A 21,584-nucleotide genomic window follows, 5' to 3' on the forward strand; every position below is an offset into this window, starting at 1 on the left:
GGGTGGGGAAACCGCCTGCCAATCGGAAGAAGGGGCCCGCACCTTCTCACCGCCCCCTACCGCTGGCCCCGCCCACCGTGCGAACCCGAGGAAGGGGAGCCAAAGAAATGTAAGACGACAGAGTGACAAGCTGAATGAGCCAGTCAGCAGGCGCTGAGTGGGGGCAGGATTAGCACTCTCCCCCTCTTCCCCACGTAGGCGTAACCGGAGATTTCTGGGCTGAGGTTGCCTATCGTGTTTTATGGAGATTTTGTTGCACGATTTCGGTGCATCTGCTCGTTGCCGTGCGAGGCACTAGATAGAATGCACTTAATTGACTTAATTATTGGAGGTTTTAAAGGAGAGAATAATGTGGAAAGGAAAAAGGAGGCGAAGCACAAGCCAGAGGGGTTGGCCGGGCCCATGGTTGGAATGAGGAAGGGTGTGATCTTCGGTTAGGATTTGCATAAAACGGAACCCATCCAGGCGATTCCAACTTCGCCCATTTATTGGTAGTCCTTGGGGCGGTGCCTCGCCTCTTTCTCCGCCCCCGAGCGGAACTTCACGGGAGATGTAGTTCCAAGACTGGTTGCCATGGCGTTCTCGACAGCCTCGCGAATCCGACCCCGCCCTTCAGGAGTGACGAGCGGCCTGACCAATGGGAGCAGGGGGCGGGCTCTCTGCGGAAGGACTTGAAGGTGGCGGTGGTGAAGGTGCAGGCCGTTGTGGCGGCTCAGAGGCAGGTGAGCCCCGGAAAAAGCGTCCTGTGTCTTGGGAAATGGGACTTTAAGCGAAAGGTGGAGAGATGCCCCGCGGAACCGTGCAGCCCTGGGGAGGATGGTGGTTCTCGTCGAACCCCAACCTGGGACTTGTTCGGGCCCAGGCCTAGCTTAGCTGAGGCCGCTGAGGGGTGGGTAAGACTAGATCTGAGGGACAGTTTCCTTGGACCTTGACGGGTTTTGACTGTAGGTCTTATCTCAGTTTGCATCTCCCTGTACTTTTATGGAGGTAGAGGTCTGGGAGTGCCCTTCCACTTAATCTCCCAGGTTGGGTTTTTCTCCTCTGCTTCTTGTTCCTAGAATTTGTCTTTTTCTTTCTCTGTTACTTCTTCTCAGCCACTTTTTTCTTCCTCATCACTTTGCTGTTTTCGGAAAGCAGTTAGTAGTTATTCGCTGTATGTGGCTTTTGAGCCACATCGGCCCTCTTCATTACGCTAAACAGCGGAATCATCTGGAGCGAGATGTAAGCATCGCCTTGGCATAGGTCTAGGTGCGGGCGGAACATCTGCGTTTCTAACAAGCCCCCAGGTGCTGCTGTCCACGTTATGAGTAGCGAGGTTTTACCTGAACTCTGTCCAGTGCAAATATAATGCGAGTCCCTTATGTCATTTTAAATTTTGAGATAGCTACATTTAAAACGTGAAAAGAAACGCGCGAAATTAATTTTAAGTATATGTTTCATTTAGCCTAGTATATCTGAGACATTACCATTTCAACGCTTAATCAAATATTTAGAAATTGGGATTTTACATTCTTTTCTTCGTATTAAATCTTCAAAATCTGATGTATATTTTCCACTTACAGCGCATCTCAGTTCCGACTAGACACAGTTGGAGTGCTCAGTAACCACCTGTGCTAGTGACTGCTATAGTAGCCTACTGCAGAAATTAAAAGGTGTGAAAAATAAGGCTGCATTGACCAAACCCTTTGCAACTCTATGAGATGGGATTCGGAACTACTTTAGAGATTCTCTGTAATTGAGATGTGCCCAATTTACAGAAATAATAGACAAAATAGCCAACATTTCTGAAAGTATGATGTTGCGCTGAGTGCTTTGCATGTATTATTTAATCCTTACGGCAACCCTTTGAGATAACTGCTATTATTATCTAAGATATGGGGTCTCAGGCCCAGAAAGGTTAAAATTAAGTAGTCCAAAGTCATACAGCTAATAAGTAGGAGAGCCAGGATTCAAGCTCGGGTCAGTTATGACTTCTAAATCAGATCCAACAGCCACTGCAGTGTATAATTACTACCTTTTATCACTAATTTCCCTTATTGATGCCTCTTTTCCAGCTTACAGTAGGGGATAAGACGTTTAGATTTGCAACTGGGGTAGTTCCCCATACAAGATCAAGCTGCCAGCCTTGTGCAATGAAATATTTCTAAGATAACTATGCTCTTCTTGTAGACCCAATGAACAGTACTACATTGAGCTCAGGAGAGTTTTATGAGTAGAAGAGCAAAAATACACATATTGGCCAGGCGTGGTGGCTCACGCCTGTAATCCCGGCACTTTAGGAGGCTTAGGCAGGTGGATCACTTGAGGCCAGGAGTTCAAGACCAGCCCGGCCAACATGGTGAAACCCCGTGTCTACTAAAAATACAAAAATTAGCCGGGTGTGGTGGTGCACACCTGTAATTCCAGCTACTCAGGAGGCTGAGGCAGGAGAATCGCTTGAACTCCAGAAGCGGAGGTTACAGTGAGCCAAGATCACAACAACAGCACTCCAGCCTGGGCAACAGAGTGAGACCCTGTCTCAAAAAAAAATCCACATATCTACATATGCTAAAATATGGTATTTTACAGGAAAAAAAATTCTTCCATTGTGTGCATAATAAAGACATGAAATTATTTTCTCTTGATTTTTGAATTAGTAAATATTTTATCAAAATTACAATTCATATTTTTCATTTGAAGCAAGGAGTGGTTTCTCCACAATCCTATAGTTAACTGGAAAATTAAGCATTTACAAACTTCAATCATGTTAGTAGGTGGAAAAGAAAGTCAGTTAAATGGATTGGAGGGGAGCAAGTAACTGTGGTGTGGTAGAGTTTCGGGAGGATCCCTCAAATAGTCATTCTCATCACCAGGGACCTCCACCTGCATTGCTCCAGAGTCACATGATTAAGCCAGCTTATAAAGGGAAGACTCATTCATCACACCATTTGCTCCCTTGTTCCCCAGTAGTATGATATGGGAAAATATGATGCTCATTCAAAAATATAAATGAAAGTTAAGTTTCTGTTGTTCTGGATCATGTTATATTAAATAGCCCTACATTGAATAGCAACTGGACCAGAGATTTTCAGATCTTTAGGATAATGACCATCCCACATCTCTAACCTCCAGAGACATGTGTGGGAAATTGGTCATGTGAGAAACCCTAGACTCTTAAGTGAAAATACCATCTGAAAATCAACAGATAATAAAGCCCTCATGGAGATGGTGAGGCATCAGAAATTCTTTTGAGATCCAAAAAGTTCTTTATTGAGAGCCACTGTACTAGATAGGCAAAAAAGAAACAATTTTCCTTTTCTACTCCTTTATCTATCTTTAGATCTCAGGTTGCATAAGATGTAGAGATTGTGCCACACATGTATCAATTCAATCAAATATGCCTTGATAATATTTATCAAGATTGTCACAATTAGAACAGAACTAAATGGTCATTTGATCCACCTGTCCTGCTCAGTTGATGCTGGCATCTCCTTTATGAAGCCCCTGATAATATGTACCCAGCCTCTGTTTCAGTCCCTCTAGTGATAGGGACCATCTAATGTTACGCATTTTCCATTTAGTTTTAAATTATAATACCTAAAGTTCTTGTATTATTAGCTGGAATTGCTTTCCAAGATTTAGCCAGATATAAGCCACTGTCACAGTATCTCCTGTGCCCATCTTATGTAATAACAGGCACAAAAGAGCACTGCAGTTGTACGCAGCAAAACACCTGTAGACTCATTGCTTGTGCAAAGTGTCCTTTGAATATACAGATTTCTAGAGACTGTTGGCTATACCATGTAGAGATATCCTCAACTGTTATGACCATGCATTCACTACCCTCTTTAAGAGGCAGGCCAGGCGCGGTGGCTCACGCCTGTAATCCCAGCACTTTGGGAGGTCAGGAGTTCGAGACCAGCCTGGCCAACATGGTGAAACCCCATCTCTACTAAAGATACAAAAAAATTAGCTGGATGTGGTAGCATGCGCCTGTAATCCTAGCTATTCGGGAGGCGCAGGAGAATCGCTTGAAGCCGGGAGGTGGAAGTTGCAGTGAGCCAAGATTGCGCTGCTGCACTCCAGTCTAGGTAACAGGGCAAAACTCCATCTCAAAAAAAAAAAAAGAGGCAGACCTGACCCATTAGGACTACCATCCTCCACAGCCTGCAGAGTATAATATTTAAGCCAAACCTCCAGCTAGTTGCTTTGATTATGGTGACTATATTCTTTTTAATCAAATATTTAGGCATATTTATTTTTCCAATGTGTGGATATGTATGAAAAGCCTCAGATTAATGTGAACATTGTTAAAACGTAACATTAATTCACCTCTTCACAAATGATCAAAATATAACTGAAGATTTCCCCTTAACAATCTAGCTAGTAGTATAATGCTGTGTGCAGGTGCCAATGATGGAATAGGGTATTGGATACTCTAACAGCCCAAGAGAGCCTGGCATGGTGACCAGGTTGAGCATACAGGGCCACATTTCCGAGTTGACTTCATCTGTTTTTCTCTTGTCTAGCTGTTTACATATATATGTGCTTTTCTCTTGTCTAGCTGTTTATATATATCTTTGCTTTCTGTAAAATATAAATGAAGGTAGGTTAGAAACATTATAACCGAACTCTGAGCCTGAAATGGCCATAGTATTATAAAGTTTGTGTTGGGGAATAATACAAATTTGAGCATGTAGGAAGAGGAGTTTGGACTTTCAGGAATTAAATTAGCCATAGGGGAATAGACAGGTTGAATGCGGGAGAGTATTGAAAGCATTTGGCAACCTATCGCCACAACCCAAGCCTGAGGCATTGAGGTGTTCGCACATCACCACAGTGAAGGTGATGGGATGGATCTAAGATATTCTTGATGACTAGAGACTACAGCAAAATCTTGTTTGGGGGAAAGATGAGTCGAGCTTTGTGTCTGTTGAATTTGAGGTTGGTCTGATGCTCAGAACACTTTTGGCCTGAAAGTGTCGGTAAGGAATGTTTTGTAGAGGTTTTATTTACAATAAAGAATAGATGAGTTTCTTCGGGGATTGACTGTAACAAAGGAGCAGGTGGAGTTCATGTTGCTATTATAAGAAGGATGAAACCATTTGAAACTAATTCCCATTGATTTTTAAGAAATCCCTTAACAGATCAGTATCTTTATTAACTACTTTCTTGAAGTGTTTATAGTTAAGTGTTTAATTTTTATAGTTAAGTGTTTAATTTATGCAAAGTTCTTGTTCTGCTTTTGCTAAAAATTATTTAAAATTGGTATTATCTTCTTAATTTTTGTTTCCCCAGATTTTTTAGTAAGTTTACTGTGTGGCCATTATAAAAATTTATAGTGGCCAGGCGCAGTGGCTCACGCCTGTAATCCCAGCACTTGGGGAGGCCAAGGCAGATGGATCACGAGGTCAGGAGATTGAGACCATCCTGGCTAACATGGTGAAACCCCATCTCTACTAAAAATAACAAAAAAATTAGCTGGGCGTGGTGGCGTGCACCTGTAGTCCCAGCTACTCGGGAGGCTGAGGCAGGAGAATAGCATGAACCCAGGAGGCGAAGCTTGCAGTGAGCCGAGACCACGCCACTGTACTGGGTGACAGAGCGAGACTCTATCTCAAAAAAAAAAAAAAAAATTTATAGTGCTGCTAACGTAATCCTCAGTTTGTGGATTAATTCAAACATTTTAAAATTCCGATATACCTGTAAAAATGCAAAGTTTTTATGCTTTTCACAGGCTATATCAGCCTACATTTTTAAACAGGTTTATTGTAATTAAGAAGTTTTGTGTGTTTAAGAGACTGGGTTTCGCTCTGTTTTCCAGGCTGGAGTGCAGTGGTGATCATAGCTCAAAGCAGCCTCCAATGCCTAGATAGAACTACAGGTGAGCACCACTACACCAGGCTTATTTACTTATTCTAAAAGATGGGGTCTTGCTTTGTTGCCCAGACTGTCGAACTCCTGGGCTCAAGCAGTCCTCCTGCCTCAGCCTCCCAAATTGTTGAGATGACAGGTGTGGGAGCCACCACTCTGGCCAAAAAGTTTTATATCGTATTTTTTTGATATAGTAAAATTTATAGTAGAACTTATAATTTTGAAGTTACATGACTTTTCTTAGAAATGTCATAAGTATTATATATTTTATTTATTTGTTTATTTATTTGTTTTTATTTTTTTGAGACAGAATCTCGCTCTGTTGCCAGGCTGGAGGCTGGAGTGCAGTGGTGCGATCTCAGCTCACTGCAACCTCTGCCTCCCAGGTTCAAGTGATTCTCCTGCCTCAGCCTCCCAAGTAGCTGGGACTACAGGCATATGCTACCACACCCAGCTAATTTTTGTATTTTTAGTAGAGATGGGATTTCACCATCTTGGCCAGGATGGTCTCGATCTCTTGACCTCATAATCCACCTGCCTTGGTCTCCCAAAGTTCTGGGATTACAGGCGTGAGCCACCATGCTCAGCCTATATGTTTTAATGTATATTTTTATTTTGTAAAATGTTTAATACTTTTATGTCCTGTGTGCAAATGTGTTTAAGTCAATACAAATTTTATTAAATAATATGAGACTTGGCAGAGTGTGAGACAAAAAATAAAATGAAATAAAATTTTGTTAAATAATAGACTTTTATTTAATCTGACTAGGAAACCATGTGGGCCTTGAACATCATCCATTCTACCATTTTCCTAGTACTAAGAACTCAGTGTTCCTTTTTTGGGTTTGCAAGACAAATATTTCCTCAGTTTTCTTCTGGCTACGTTTGTGAAAAAAACACCTCTCTTTCTTTACTTTGTAACTTTAAGGATATTTTTGTTCCCATACAATTCTTAATTGGACCAACTGAACTTTACTTTTTTCCACCAACCAGGGCAATTTTCACTTAATTTAGAGAAACTAGTTAGGATGATGTGACTAAAAATATTGCCATTATTATATACACAATATTTGTTTTAGGGGATATTAGGGGTGCAAACAAGCAGTTGTCCTCCAGGGTCTTTGAAACTGGGGCACAGTCTAAGGTCCATGTGACTGCTTATCTGGGAGACATGCCATATATTTCAAGATTCAATGGGCAGAGAAAACAGTAGCGTCCAATATCACAAAGCAAAATGCTTTGAAATCAAGACGTTGATATGTAATTGTTCCACTTCTCAAAAAGGCAGTTCTAGTAACTCCAGACTGAGTAGGAACAGAGATTTTTTTTTATTATTATTTAATAATAATCGATATAGATTTTCCCAGGCAATGGTGGGTAAAGCACTCTAGTTAGTAAATAAAGCAAAGTTCTTTTAGTATGTAATGACATTGGGAAGCATGGAACAAACAGAGTGAGTCACTGGGGATGATTCCAGAGAGGGGGTATAACTTGAACTTTATTTACTTAGCAGAATCTGCATTCTGTCAGAAAAGAGGCCATGCCTAGAAGCTCTGAGATGGGGTAACCATATGATGTGAAGTCTTACTGACTAGATAGACAGAGGGTATGCGCTTGGAAATTGTGGAAGCAGTAAGGTAGAGTAGGGAGAGTGAGTATGCGTTTTAGAGATCCTTCAAAGGTAGGCAAAAGAGGTTAGATTTAATGCTGGAGGGAATACGTAACTGCTGTATACATGCTTATGTTCTCCCCAGCCCCCAAAAACATTGACACAAACACTTTCTGCAACCAAAGGGTTAGAATTAATCATTTGACCTAGCTTAATCGTGCTTTTATATACTTCGTTGATACATAATTTCTATGTATATCTTGAACGTGTATTCATTTCTGTTAGTTCCAGCATTTGATTATCACATCCGGGAAACCAGCAACCATTGCTCAACTACACTCTGTAAAAACTCTTTACGTATTTGGATCCAAGTAGATCCACTAACATTCAACGCAGAGAGCTGGCTTTATGGGCATGTGGCCTATGCAGTCTCACTGACCTCACATTCAGAAGAGACTTTTGCTTGATTTCATGCTCTGCTATCTTGAAATTTTAATAATTTCTAGACAAGGCTTCCCACATTTTCATCTTGCACTAGGCCCTGCAAATTATGTAGCCAGAACTATCAACAGGTACTTAATAATTATCTTTAAAGTATTCCACTTTGGGCCAGGCGTGGTGGCTCATGCCTGTAATCCCAGTATTTTGGGAGGCCGAGGTGGGTGGATCACAAGGTCAGGAGATCAAGAACATCTTGGCCAACATGGTGAAACCCCATCTCTACTAAAAATACAAAAATTAGCCGGATGTGGTGGCGTGTGCCTATGGTCCCAGCTACTTGGGAGACTGAGGCAGGAGAATTGCTTGAACCCGGGAGGCAGAGGTTGCAGTGAGCCAAGATAGATAATGAGCCAAGATTGCGCCCTCCAGCCTGGCGACAGAGCGAGACTCCGTCGCCAAAAAAAAAAAGAAAGAAAGTATTCAACTTTAATTGATATATCTAATGTTAGCAGCTCTGTAGGAAACCATTAAATACCATGGTTAGGAGTAACCACTTTGGAATCAGTAGCACCTAGTTTTATCCCAGTTCTGGCCCAGCTTTTGCTATGAGACACCAACTATGTGCTTTAAGCTAAGACTCAGTTTCCATAAACAAAATAATAGTACTTTCACCAAAAAGTATATACAAGAATGTTTTTAAGAGAACAATTCATAAGAGCCCCAAACTGGAAACAATTCAAGGGTCTGTCTATAGTGGAATGGATAAATAGCAATTTGTTTATACAATGGAGTACTATGTAGCAATGTGGGATGAATAGAATACAACTACAAGTAACTGACGTGAGTGAGACTCACAAACCTAATATAGAAAGAAAGAAAACAGACATTAAAGAGTATAATTTTATTTATATAAAGTTCAAAAGCAGACAAAACTAATCCGTGTTGTTAAAACTTGGGATATTGGGTCTCCTTAGGAGGAGAAGGGGACACAGGGAACTTCTGGAGGTGTACGATGATGTGTCTCCTGCCATGACGTGGACTTATTCACACTGTAAAATTCAACAAGTTAGGCGCTTCAAGGATTTGTGTACTTTTCTATATTTTATACTTCTGTAAAATTTGCATTAAAAAAGTCTTACCATATAATTACTCTGAAAATTAAAGAAACACTTGTAGAATCTTTAGAGATGCCTCATTAAGTTCACAGAATATAAGCTTATTTGTTTTTTGTTTTTTGTTTTTTTTTGAGATGGAGTCTGGCTCTGTCTCCCAGGCTGAAGTGCAGTGGCGCAATCTCGGCCACTGCAAGCTCCGCCTCCCGGGTTCCCGCCATTCTCCTGCCTCAGCCTCCCGAGTAGTTGGGACTACAGGCGCCGCCACCGCGCCCGGCTAGTTTTTTTTTTTTTTTTTTTTTTTTTTTTGGTAGAGACGGGGTTTCACCGTGTTAGCCAGGATGGTCTCGATCTCCTGACCTCGTGATCCGCCCGTCTCAGCCCTCCAAAGTGCTGGGATTACAGGCTTGAGCCACCGCGCCTTGCCTATTTGTTTTATTTTATTATTTTTTTGAGACAGAGTTTCACTCTTGTTGCCCAGGATGAAGTGCAATGGCATGATCTCGGCTCACTGCAACCTCCGCCTCCTGGTTTCAAGCGATTCTCCTGTCTCAGCATCCTGAGTAGCTAGGATTACAGGCGCGCACTGCCTCGCCTGGCTAATTTTTTTTCTTTTTTTCCTTTTTTTTTTTTTTTTTTTTTTTTTTTGGTAGAGATGGGGTTTCTCCTTGTTGGTCAGGCTGGTCTCAAACACCCGGACCTCAGATGATCTGCCCGCCTTGACCTCCCAAAGTGCTGGGATTACAGGTGTGAGCCACCGCGCCCGGCTGTAAGTTTAAATACTTCCATTAAATGGTTTATAGACTGACAGAAGAATTAGGGCCACAGTTTGAACCAGTGTCTTGGCTGTTCGCTTTCTCCTTTTTAATGATCTTTAAGACTTTGAAAGCCTTTGACAAATGATAAATAAAGGAAAATTTAATAAAGGGTAAATAAAATTGAGGTTCTCTGGCCATCATAAGACTTCTTTTAAGTAATCTTTTTTATTGTATAGGAAAGTAAAATGAAGCATGTTTACCTTTGTAGTAAAAGGTTGAACTGTAAACACATTCTCGGTGAGACAGGTGCCCAGAGAGTGTTGCATATTCTCTTATTTGATCACTTTGAGAAAGATTTTCTAAATGTACTTATTTGAAAACTACATTGTAGTTATCATTTTATCCTTTGTCAGCGCTGTTTTTCCATTTTTGCTTACATTTAGTCTGGAAGACTTGTTATTTTATTTCATGTATATGTATTTATTTTTAGGTGACTATGAAAGGCTTATATTTCCAACAGAGTTCCACAGATGAAGAAATAACATTTGTATTTCAAGAAAGGGTAAGAAAAAATGTTTAATCATTAAAGAAGTTACTGTATCTTTATATGCAATAAACCCACTTTTAAATGACATGTTATTTTGAGTGAGACTTAATGAAGAAAAATTACTTAAATGAAACTCCTCAAATTACAGTACTTTCCTTTAAATTTTATGTGAAAATGGTGGCTCATATTGTAGTTTAACTGTTTTTTAAGTTTTATTTTGTTTTTAATTGACACATAATTGTACATATTTATGGGGTACCATGTGATATTTTGATTCATGTATAAATTATGTAATGATCAAATCAGGGTGATTAGCATATCCATCAGTAAAATACTTGCCATTTTGTTGCGTCATTCAAAATCCTCTCTTCTAGCTATATTGAAATATGTAATACATTCTTAACTATAGTTACCCTTCTGTACAATAGAACGCCAGAACCTATGCCTTCCATCTATCTGTAACTTTGTACCTGTTGACAAATCTCTCTCCCCAGCTCCTACCCCTTTAATCTCCACAGCCTCTAATAACCATTATTGGACTCTCTAAGTCTATGCAATCAACTTTCTAGGAGTCCATATTTGAGTGAGATCATGTAGCATCTGTCATTCTGTGCTTAGCTTATTTCACTTAACACAACATTCTCAAGATTCATCCATATTTTCACAAATGACAGAATTTTTTTCTTTTTACGGCTGAATAGCATTCCGTTGTGTATATATACCACGTTTTCTATATCCATTCATTTGTCGATGGACGCTAAGGTTGATTCCTTATCTTCGCTATTGTGAATAGCTGCAGTAAACATGGAGGTACAGCTATCCACTTTGACATATTGCTTTCATTTCTTTTGGTTGTATGCATACCCAGGAGAGGGATTGTTGGATTACATGATAGTTCTTTTTTTTTTTTAATTTTATTTTATCTTTTAATTGAGACAGAGTCTCACTGTGTTGCCCAGGCTGGAGTGCAGTGGTGCCATCCCAGCTGACTGCAACCTCTGCCTCTCAGGTTCAAGTGGTTCTCCTGCCTCAGCCTCCTGAGTAGCTGGGATTACAGGCATGTACCACCATGCCCAGCTAATTTTTGTATTTTTAGTAGAGACAGGGTTTCGCCAGGTTGGCCAGGCTGGTCTCAAACCCCTGACCTCAGGTGATCCGCTCGCCTCGGCCTCCCAAAGTGCTAGGATTATAGGCATGAACCACTGTACCCAGCCTGGTAGTTCTATTTTTAATTTTTTGAGGAACATTCATATTTTTGTCCTTAATGGCTATACTAATTTACATGACCACCAGTGGTGTTTAAGAGTTCCCATTCTCCACATCCTCACCAGCATTTGTTACATTTTGTCTTTTTGATAATAGCCTTTCAAATGGGGATGAGGGGATATCTTCTTGTGGTTTTGATATCTATTTCCCTGACAGCCGTGTTTAAGTGATATTCAAACAAGGGATGCAAGGATAGTTCAACATAAGCAAATCAATAAATGTGATACATCACATTAACACATAATGTGATACATCACATTAACAGAATGAAGGACATAAACCCTCTGATCATCTCAATAGATACAGAAAAACCATGTAATAAAATTCAACATCCCTTCATGATGAAAACCCTACATAAATTAGGCATAGAATGAATATATGTCAATATAATAAAAGCCATGTATAACAAACCTGCAGCTAACATCATACTGAACAGGAAAAAGTTGGAAGCTTTTCCTCTAAAATCTGGAACAAGACAAGGATGCCCACTTTCACTGCTTCTATTCAACATAGTACTAGAAGTCCTAGCCAGAGCGATTAGGCAAGAGAAAGAAAGAAAGAGCGTTCGAATTGGAAGGAAGAAAGTCAAACCATCCCTGTTGTTTGCAGATGACGTGATCTTATATATAGAAAACTCTACAGACTCCACCAAAAACCTGTTGGAACTAATTAATGAATTCAGTAAAGTTGCAGGATACAAAATAAAAAATCAGGAGGCAGGGCGCGGTGGCTCACACCTGTAATCTCAGCACTTTGGGAGGCCGAGGCGGGTGGATTGCCTGAGCTCAAGAGTTCAAGACCAGCCTGGGCAACACAGTGAAACCCCATCTCTACTAAAAATACAAAATATTAGCCGGGCGTGGCGGTATGTGCCTGTAGTCCCAGCTACTCAGGAGGCTGAGGCAGGAGAATTGCTTGAACCTGAGAGGCGGAGGTTGTAGTAAGCCAAGTTTGTGCCACTGCACTCCAGCCTGGGCAACAGAGCAAGCCTCCATCTCCGAAAGAAAAAAAATAATAGCAGTTCTTTTTGTAGTTGTTGTTTTGTTTTTCTGAGACAGGGTCTTGCTCTGTCACCCACACTGGAATACAGTGGTGCAATCTGGGCTCACTGCAACCTCCTCCAGCATCAGCTCCCACCTCAGCCTGCTGAGTAGCTGAGACTACGGGCATGTCCCCCATGCTTGTCCAACTGACTTTTTTCTGTTTTTTTTTGTAGAGGCAGGTTTCGCCGCGTTGCCCAGGCTGGTCTCGAATTCCTGGGCTCAAGCTATCCTCCCACCTCAGCCTCCCAAAGTGCTGGAATTACAGGCGTGCACCCCCGCACCTGGCCAAGTAGCAGTTCTCTATACCAACAGCAAACTATCTGAAAAAGAAATTAAAAGGCGAGGCGCCTATAATCCCAGCACTTTGGGAGACCGAGGGTGGAAGATCAGTTGAGCCCAGGAGTTCAAGGTCAGCCTGGGCAACAAAAGGAGACCCTGTCTCTACAAAAAAAAATTTTTTTTTAGTTAGCCAGGCATGCTGACTGACACCTGTAGTCCCAGCTACTTGGGAGGCTAAGGTAGAGGGATCACTTGCACCCAGGAGGTCAAGGCTGCAGTGATCCATGATCTTGACACTGCACCCCAGTCTGGGCAACAGAGCAAGACTTGTCTCAAAAAAAAGAGAAAGAAATTAAGAAGGCAACCCCATTTATAATAGCTATAAAGAATAAAAAATAAAATGCCCAGGAATAAATTTAACCAAAGAGGTGAAATATCTCTACGATGAAAACTATAAAATATTGATGGAAGAAATTGAAGAGAACAGTAATAAGTGGAAAGACAGTCTGTGTTCATTAACTGGAATAATTAATATTGTTAAAATGTCCATACTACCCAAAGCCATCTGCAGACTCAATTCAATCCCTATTAAAACGCCAATGGCATTTTTCACAGAAATAAAAAAATAATTGTAACAATCGTATGGAACCACAAAATACTCTGAATAGCCAAAGCCATCTTGACCAAAAGAATAAAGCTGGAGGCATTACACTACCTTACTTTAAAAAATATTTTTAAAAGAATTGCTGCAAAAGAGGTTTTAGTTCCTCAGGGTGGTAGCGTAAAAGGTATTAGGAAGACAGAACAAACTTAATAGTCTTACATGTTGCAAAATAACATGTAATACCACAATAATGCAAGTTTTCAGAAAGTAGCTATATTTCAGAAAAGACCTTGTCTTGGCCAGGCACGGTGGCTCACACCTATAATTCCAGCACTTTGGGAGGCCGAGGCAGGCGGATCACGAGGTCAGGAGATCGAGACCATCCTGGCTAACATGGTGAAACCCCGTCTCTACTAAAAATGCCAAAAATTAGCCAGGTGTGGTGGCATGTGCCTGTAGTCCCAGCCACTTGGGAGGCTGAGGCAGGAGAATGGTGTGAACCTGGGAGGCGGAGCTTGCAGTGAGCGTAGATTGCACCACTGCACTGCAGCCTGGGTGAGAGAGCAAGACTCTGTCTCAAAAAAAAAACAAACAAAACAGACCTTGTCCCGTTTGTGAAATGGAAAAGGTAGAAAAATATTGTTTTCCATACACATTTCAGAGATTGCCAAAGTTACCTCATTTACTAAGTTTTAAATGATCACTCATACTCATATTATCACCAAGTTTTTTATTACTTTAAGCATAGATAGTAGAATTTTCATATATAGTATTGGTGATTATTAGAAAGATTTGTAGCAAGCCAAAATCATTCTTCCATAAATTTAGGGATTAAAAGTAAGTGCTATATGTTAATCAGTATTTCATAATAATTATGAGAGTTTGGATCGTGAACGCAATCCAGTTTTCTCTCTTGTCTGTCACTAACTCCTAAAACATTTAGGCCATGCACAGTGGTGCACTCCTGTAATTCCAACACTTTGGGAGGCCGAGGCAGGAGGATCACTTGAGCCCAGGAGTTCAAGACCAGCCTGGGCAAAAAAAGTGAGACCCCCATTTCTACCAAAAAAAAAAAAAAAAATAGCGAGGCGTGGTGGCACCCACCTGTGTAGGTCAAGGCTACAGCGAGCCGTGTTCACACCACATCACTCCAGCCTGGATGATAGAGCAAGACCCTGTCTCAAAAAAACAAAAACAATTAGGCCAGGGCTCTGTGTTTCAGACAGCTTGACTTCTGTCATTGATCAGGATGAGGGCCAGGGGTTGATTGGTTCTTGGGAAGAAACATCTCCAGGTTCACAAGATCATGAGTAAAATTCACAAACTCACCAATATTATTGAACATCTTCATATTATCACCAAGTTTTGTCAAAACTGAGATTTAAAAAGATGTTCTCAGATTGTGTTCCTGATAAATAAGACACAGTGATCCCTGTGATACGTCACAGGAGGGGCTATATAAGTGGCTATTCTTGGCCAGCTTTTGATCTAATCGTGGGCATATTAGGGGTAGAGGAGACTGATTTAATTATCAGTACCAGGTACAGTTGTTTAGCGGAGGTGATATTATATTTAATAATATAGGTGGATGACATTGAGTGTCTGAATTTGGACTATGTTTGCCTTTGAATGTCTTTTGTTCTTTTCTTTTTTCTTTCTTTTTTTTTTTTTTTTTTTGAGACAGGTCTCGCTCTGTCACCCAGGCTGGAGCGCAGTGGCACAATATCAGCTCACTGCAACCTCCACCTCCTGGGTTCAAGCGATTCTCCTGTCTCAGCCTCCCAAGTACCTGGGACTACAGGCGTGCGCAACCATGCCCAGCTATTTTTTGTATTTTTAGTAAATACAAAAGTAAATATTAAAATATTAATATTAAATATTAAATATTTACTAAATTAAAATATTTAGTAAATATTTTAATTATATTTTTAAAAAAGAATTTCACTTACAGCATTAAGAAAATTTAAGGTCTGGGCACTATGTCTCATGCCTTTAATCGTAGCACTTTGGGAGGCTGAGGCATGAGGATTTCTTGAGCCCAGGACTTAAGAGACGAGCCTGGGCAACATAGCAATACCCCAGTCCTACAAAAAAAATTAAAAATCAGCTGGGTGTGGTGGTGCATGCCTGTAACCCCAGCTACTCAGAAGGCTGAGGCAGGAGGATCACTTAAGCCCTGGAGGATGAGGCTGCAGTGAGCTGTGATTGTGCCACCGCTCCAGCCTGGGAGACAGAATGAGACCCTGTCTCAAAACAAAACAAACAAACAAATAAAATTCTAAAAATTAGTAAAAGCCGGCCGGGCACAGTAGCTCACACCTATAATCCCAACACTTAGGGAGGCCGAGGCGGGTGAATCACGAGGTCAGGAGATCGAGACTATCCTGGCTAACACGGTGAAACCCCGTCAATACTAAAAATACAAAAAATTAGCCAGGTGTGGTGGCGGGCGCCTGTAGTCCCAGCTACTCAGGAGGCTGAGGCAGGAGAATGGCGTGAACCCGGGAGGCAGAGCTTGCAGTGAGCCAAGATCGTTCCACTGCATTCCAGCCTGGGCAACAGAGCAAGACTCTGTCTCAAAAAAAAAAAAAAAAATTGTAAAGGCTCTAAGTTATGTGTATGTGTGTTTAAGGATATCCCTGTAAACATGAAGATCCGATGTTCTGAGATTATTTAGGTGGGAATAAAGGAGTACAGTATTTGCTGCTTTACTTTGTTATCCTAACTTTATTGTCTACACATATATCCATATTGTTATTTGAGTACTTTTAAAAATATATGTCCAAAAGCTTTTTTAAAATTGTACCCCCAAATTTTCTTTATTCTTTTTTTATTATATACATTTCTATAATTACTTATAGTTGTTAAAATTAGCTGTGAGAGGCCGGGCGCGGTGGCTCAAGCCTGTAATCCCAGCACTTTGGGAGGCCGAGACGGGCGGATCACGAGGTCAAGAGATCGAGACCATCCTGGCCAACACGGTGAAACCCCGTCTCTACTAAAAAATACAAAAAACTAGCCGGGCGAGGTGGCGGGCGCCTGTAGTCCCAGCTACTCGGGAGGCTGAGGCAGGAGAATGGCGTGAACTCGGGAGGCGGAGCTTGCAGTGAGCTGAGATCCGGCCACTGTACTCCAGCCCGGGCGACAGAGCGAGACTCCGTCTCAAAAAAAAAAAAAAAAAAAAAAAAATTAGCTGTGAGATTTGGGGTCTGATTAATTTTGTTTAATTATGTGTGAAAATTTTCACAGCATAAAGATGTTCTCATAGGAATGTGTGAATAACATATTCTTTTATTATCCTTTGGTTCTAGGAAAATCTTCCTGTTACAGAGGATAACTTTGTGAAACTTCAAGTTAAAGCTTGTGCTCTCAGCCAGATAAATACAAAGGTATTGGTTCTTTTATTATGGCGCAAAGTAAAATGAGAGTTTCTTAGTGTATTTAGTGTATAAATATAATGATAACTGACATCTCAATGTGAAGAACTTATTATCATCTTGACTTTTTTTTTTTTTTTTTTTTTTTTTTTTTTTTTTTTTTTTTTTGAGACGGAGTCTGGCTCTGTCGCCCAGGCTGGAGTGCAGTGGCCGGATCTCAGCTCGTGATCCGCCCGTCTCGGCCTCCCATCATCTTGACTTTTATTAACTTTTTTATTTGAGACGGAGTTTCACTCTTATTGCCCAGGCTGGAGTGTAGTGGTGCAATCTCAGCTCACTGCAACCTCTGCCTCCTGGGTTCAAGCAATTCTCCTGTCTCAGCCTTCTGAGTACCTAGGATTACAGGGGTGCACCACTACACCCAGCTAATTTTTTTATGGTTTTTAGTAAAAATGGGTTTTGCCGTGTTGGCCAGGCTGGTCTCAAACTCCAGACCTCTGGTGATCCACCTGCCTTGGCCTCCCAAAGTGCTGGGATTCCAGGCATGAGCCACTGCGCCCGGCCTACCATCTTTAGAAGAATAGAACAGCTAGGGGAAAAAATTTAGTGTGCTTTTGTATATTTCTGTATAAGGGACATTATTAGTCTGATTGAAGTTACATATTTTATATGAAAATACAAATATTTTATAAGAAAATAGAAATATTTAATGTAAATATTTTATAATATTTTATAAACTCCTTTACATTGCAGAAAACAGTTTATAATTAACAAAGCCTATTATTAAGGAAGAAATAAATAATAAAATAGAAACTAGAAACCTAATCAGTTTATTAGCTACCAATTAGATATTTAATTAATATCATTAGTTATGGTTCATCTTTCTCTTGTCATTTCTTTTTGCATTGCTCTCTCATAAACATACATCTCTACCTCACACTGCCCTGCAGTAATCTTTCATTATTGACCATGAAATATATAGAACGTTTTCAGTGGTAAATAAACTGTGGTTAAATGTGCCATGATAAATTGAGCAGGTCCATTTACTCCGTTTTTTTGTTTGTTTTGTTTTTTAGGATTAATGCCATAGTTTACATGACCCATGACTTATTGGATTATAATGTGACTATAATTTTTAGGAATCTAAAAGTCTTCTTTGATAAAGTCACACTTAGGAAATTACAGACCAGGTATAGGCTTTCATTGGGCAACTCTGTAACATGAGCATGACTTGACAAATGCATTAGTGGGATCCCCTGAAGTCTTTTCATCTTGTCTGCAGATTTCTGTCTTCAGATGTTTTTTTTAAAACTGAAAAATCCATTAAAATCCAAGCCTAGGAAATAATCTCCTTGTCTAACAGAAATAAATAGTAAATTATGGTAAAATCAGTTGAATGAAATATTGCACATCTGTTAAGCATAATGGTTATGAAAACTGTGTGGGTAATGTAAGAAAATGCTTATGGTAAGTGAAGGAGCCAGGATGTCATTGCTAAAACCATGGTTTTAACTCCATACAAATGTGCATAAAAGAAATACTGTGGCCAGGCACGGTGGCTCACACCTGTAATCCCAGCACTTTGGGAGGCCGAGGCAGGCGGATCACAAAGTCGAGAGATCGAGACCATCCTGGCCAACATGGTGACACCTCGTCTCTACTAAAATTACAAAAATTAGCTGGGCATGGTGGCGTGTGCCTGTAGTCCCAGCTACTCTGGAGGCTGAGGCAGGAAAATTGCTTGAACCTGGGAGGCAGAGGTTGCAGTGAGCTGAAATCATACCACTGCACTCCAGCCTGGGTGACAGAGCGAGACTCCATTTGAAAAAAAAAAAAAGAAAAGAAATACTGTAAAACACCCAGTACTTCTGTAAGAATGTCATATGAACATCTTAAGAAAAGTATAGTGTTCCATATTGAATAAGAGACTTCTGACAATCAGGTATACATACAGGAGATCAGAAAATTGAAAAATAAATATAGAAGAGAATTATTTCAATTTCTTTTTACATACTGTTCCTAAAATATTATGGTATCTACAGATACGTTCAGCATCTCTAATGTTAAGTGCCAGGAGCTTAAACCACAGGCTTATCTTAGTACACCCTGTTACTTAAAAAGACAAGTACTTATAATTAATTTGGTCACAGTCTAATAAAATACCAATCTCTTAAAAATTTAGCCTTAACGAAAAGAAACTCCAGTCGCCATGAATCTGAAATTATATGGGAGATTACCTGTTAATATCCATCACTACTTCTCACCCACTCCCTAACCCAAGGCTTTTAACAACTCAGGTGATTTTAAAGGGTATAGGAATGGAGAACCCTTTGTTCTCATTGGCCACACCCCCTTATTAAACAGTCTTCTCTCCAGACTACCCTCCCTTCACCTGAATAAGTTGACTGATAGTGTTTAGACAACCAAGAAATGTTTTGGCCATAATTTCCCTTCATACTTGTCAGAGTAAAGATGTTAAACAAAGGATGTTAATGGTAATTTGAATAATGATATTCATTCCTAAGTCCTGCAGATCAACTAATGCCTCAGTAAATTCTTCGTTTCCTACCCTTTAGAGAAACCTATTTTGTGAAGTTATTTGCTTTGTCTTAATTCCAAAACTTGAACCATATTTGCTCTTTCTGTGATTTGACTTTTGCTCTTGCGTTCCTCACACATAATAGAGTCCAGGATTTCTTCTGACAATAGTATGTTAACAGCCTTTGTCATGATTTAGCTTCTGGCAGAAATGAAGATGAAAAAGGATTTATTTCCTGTTGGGAGAGAAATTGCTGGAATTGTATTAGATGGTAAGTATACAGATGTGAGTATATGTATTCATTTTCTAAGGTAAAAGAAATTAAATGGTAGCTAATTGGTTTCCTGGTACATAAAATTATATACAGCCTTTGAAATTTAAATTTAATTATATGAAAATGTCCTTTTTTATTTTTATTTTTATTTTTTTGAGAGACAAGGTCTCTCTGTGTTGCCCAGCCTGATCATAGCTTCAGTCTTAACTCCTAGGTTCAAGTGATCCTGCTGCCTCCGATTCCTGAGTAGCTGAGTCTACAGCAAGCTTGTCCAACCAGCATGTGGCCCACGATAGCTTTGAAGTCAGCCCAACACAAATTCGTAAATTTTCTTAAAACGTTATGTGATTTTTTGACCAGGAATGGTGGCTCACGCCTGTAATCCCAAGCACTTTGGGAGGCCAAGGAGGGCGGATCACAGTCAGGAGATCAAGACCAGCCTGGCTAACACAGTGAAACCCCATCTCTACTAAAAATACAAAAAATTAGCTGGGCGTGGTGGTGGGTGCCTGTAGTCCCAGCTACTCGGGAATCTGAGGCAGGAGAGTGGCGTGAACCCAGGAGATGGAGCTTGCAGTGAGCCGAGATCGTGCCACTGCACTCCAGCCTAGGCGACAAGTGGGAGACTCTGTCTCAAAAAAATTTTAATTTTTTTTAAAATGTGATTTTTTTTTTTTTTTTTTTTTTGGTTCATCAGCTATCATTTAGTGTTAGTGTATTTTGTGTGTTGCTCAAGACAATTCTTTCTCTTCCAATGTGGCCCAGGGAAGCCAAAAGATTGGACATCCCTGGTCTACAGGTATACAACATTATGCCTGGCTTTGTCTGGCTTTTTTTTTTTTTTTTTTTCTTTTCAGACAGAGTCTCACTCTATCACCCAGGCTGCAGTGCAGTGGCATGATGTCCACTCCACTGCAATCTCCACCTCCCAGATTCAAGCGATTCTACCTCAACCTTCCAAGTAGCTGGGACTACAGGCACTAGTCACCAAGCCTGGCAAATTTTTGTATTTGTTGGTAGAGATGGGTTTCACCATGTTGGCCAGGCTGGTCTCGAACTCCTGACCTCAAGTGATCTGCCCACATTGTCTCCCAAAGTGCTGGGATTACAGGCATGAGCCACTGTCCTTGGCCCTTTTTATTTTTAATTGAAAAGAAAAATAGGACTTAATTGGTATTTTATAATTGAAGAGCTTATTACAGTGTAGTAAATGTTTAGGGGTTATATATTTAAATCCATAAGTGATCATATATTGAATAGAATGACCAATATTGTCTTTTTATGATGAAATAATGATCTTAACATACAGAACAGTAAGCCTTATATCAGGCTTTTGATATAATTTATTTCTAAATAGACCTATACTTAATATTCACTAACAGGTGGTTCATGATTAATGTGTTTGCTCTTACCTCGTATGCGAATGAATAAATGTGTTAAGGTATGTTAGACTATATTTGAGTTTTACCTGTGATTTTAACATATAATAGATTTGATACTCTATGTAATCTTCTGACAAAGCTAAATGATAATTGTGTTTCCTTTTTTCTCAGTCTGTAGAAAAATAAATATAATAACCAGATGATCATTCATTCTACATTTAGTGAGCAATTGCTAAGTGCTTAGGATATAAGTGAAATGAAGTCCTTGCCCTTAAACAGCTCACTCTCTAGGGGAGAGACAAATACATACGTGAGCAGATTATTATGTAAGCTCCGAAGAAAGCTGCTTAACCCGGCCAGAAGAAACAGGAAAGGCATCTTGGAGTAAGATGTCCAAATAATAAGGGGCAGGCAGGTGGAGAATCACACCCAGCAGGGAGGATATTATGAACAAAGACAAGCAAGTGAAAGTGGGATGTGTATAAGAATTACAAAGAGTT

General features: G+C 40.3%; 1 protein-coding gene across 8 annotated transcripts in view; it reads left to right on the forward strand.

The window, feature by feature from the left end:
* The first annotated feature begins 608 nt into the window (after window positions 1–608).
* CRYZL1 (crystallin zeta like 1) overlaps window positions 609–21,584 on the forward strand; it is a 51,636-nt gene continuing 30,660 nt past the window's right edge. For 6 of the 8 annotated variants that reach the window (XR_012090518.1, XM_007964478.3, XM_007964467.3 and 3 more), the window contains exons 1-4: window positions 610–722; window positions 10,264–10,335; window positions 16,824–16,901; window positions 19,627–19,699. Coding sequence is in view for 7 of the 8 variants with exons in the window: in XM_007964478.3 (XP_007962669.1) it covers window positions 10,270–10,335; window positions 16,824–16,901; window positions 19,627–19,699 (217 nt within the window). In the remaining variant the exon portion in view is untranslated. Of the gene's footprint in view, window positions 723–5,803; window positions 5,864–10,263; window positions 10,336–16,823; window positions 16,902–19,626; window positions 19,700–21,584 lie in introns of all 8 variants that reach the window. The other 2 variants (XM_037990819.2, XM_007964489.3) reach the window with 2 other exon arrangements.

This window comes from Chlorocebus sabaeus, chromosome 2 (genome assembly GCF_047675955.1).
Source record: "Chlorocebus sabaeus isolate Y175 chromosome 2, mChlSab1.0.hap1, whole genome shotgun sequence".
Classification (NCBI taxonomy): domain Eukaryota; kingdom Metazoa; phylum Chordata; class Mammalia; order Primates; family Cercopithecidae; genus Chlorocebus; species Chlorocebus sabaeus.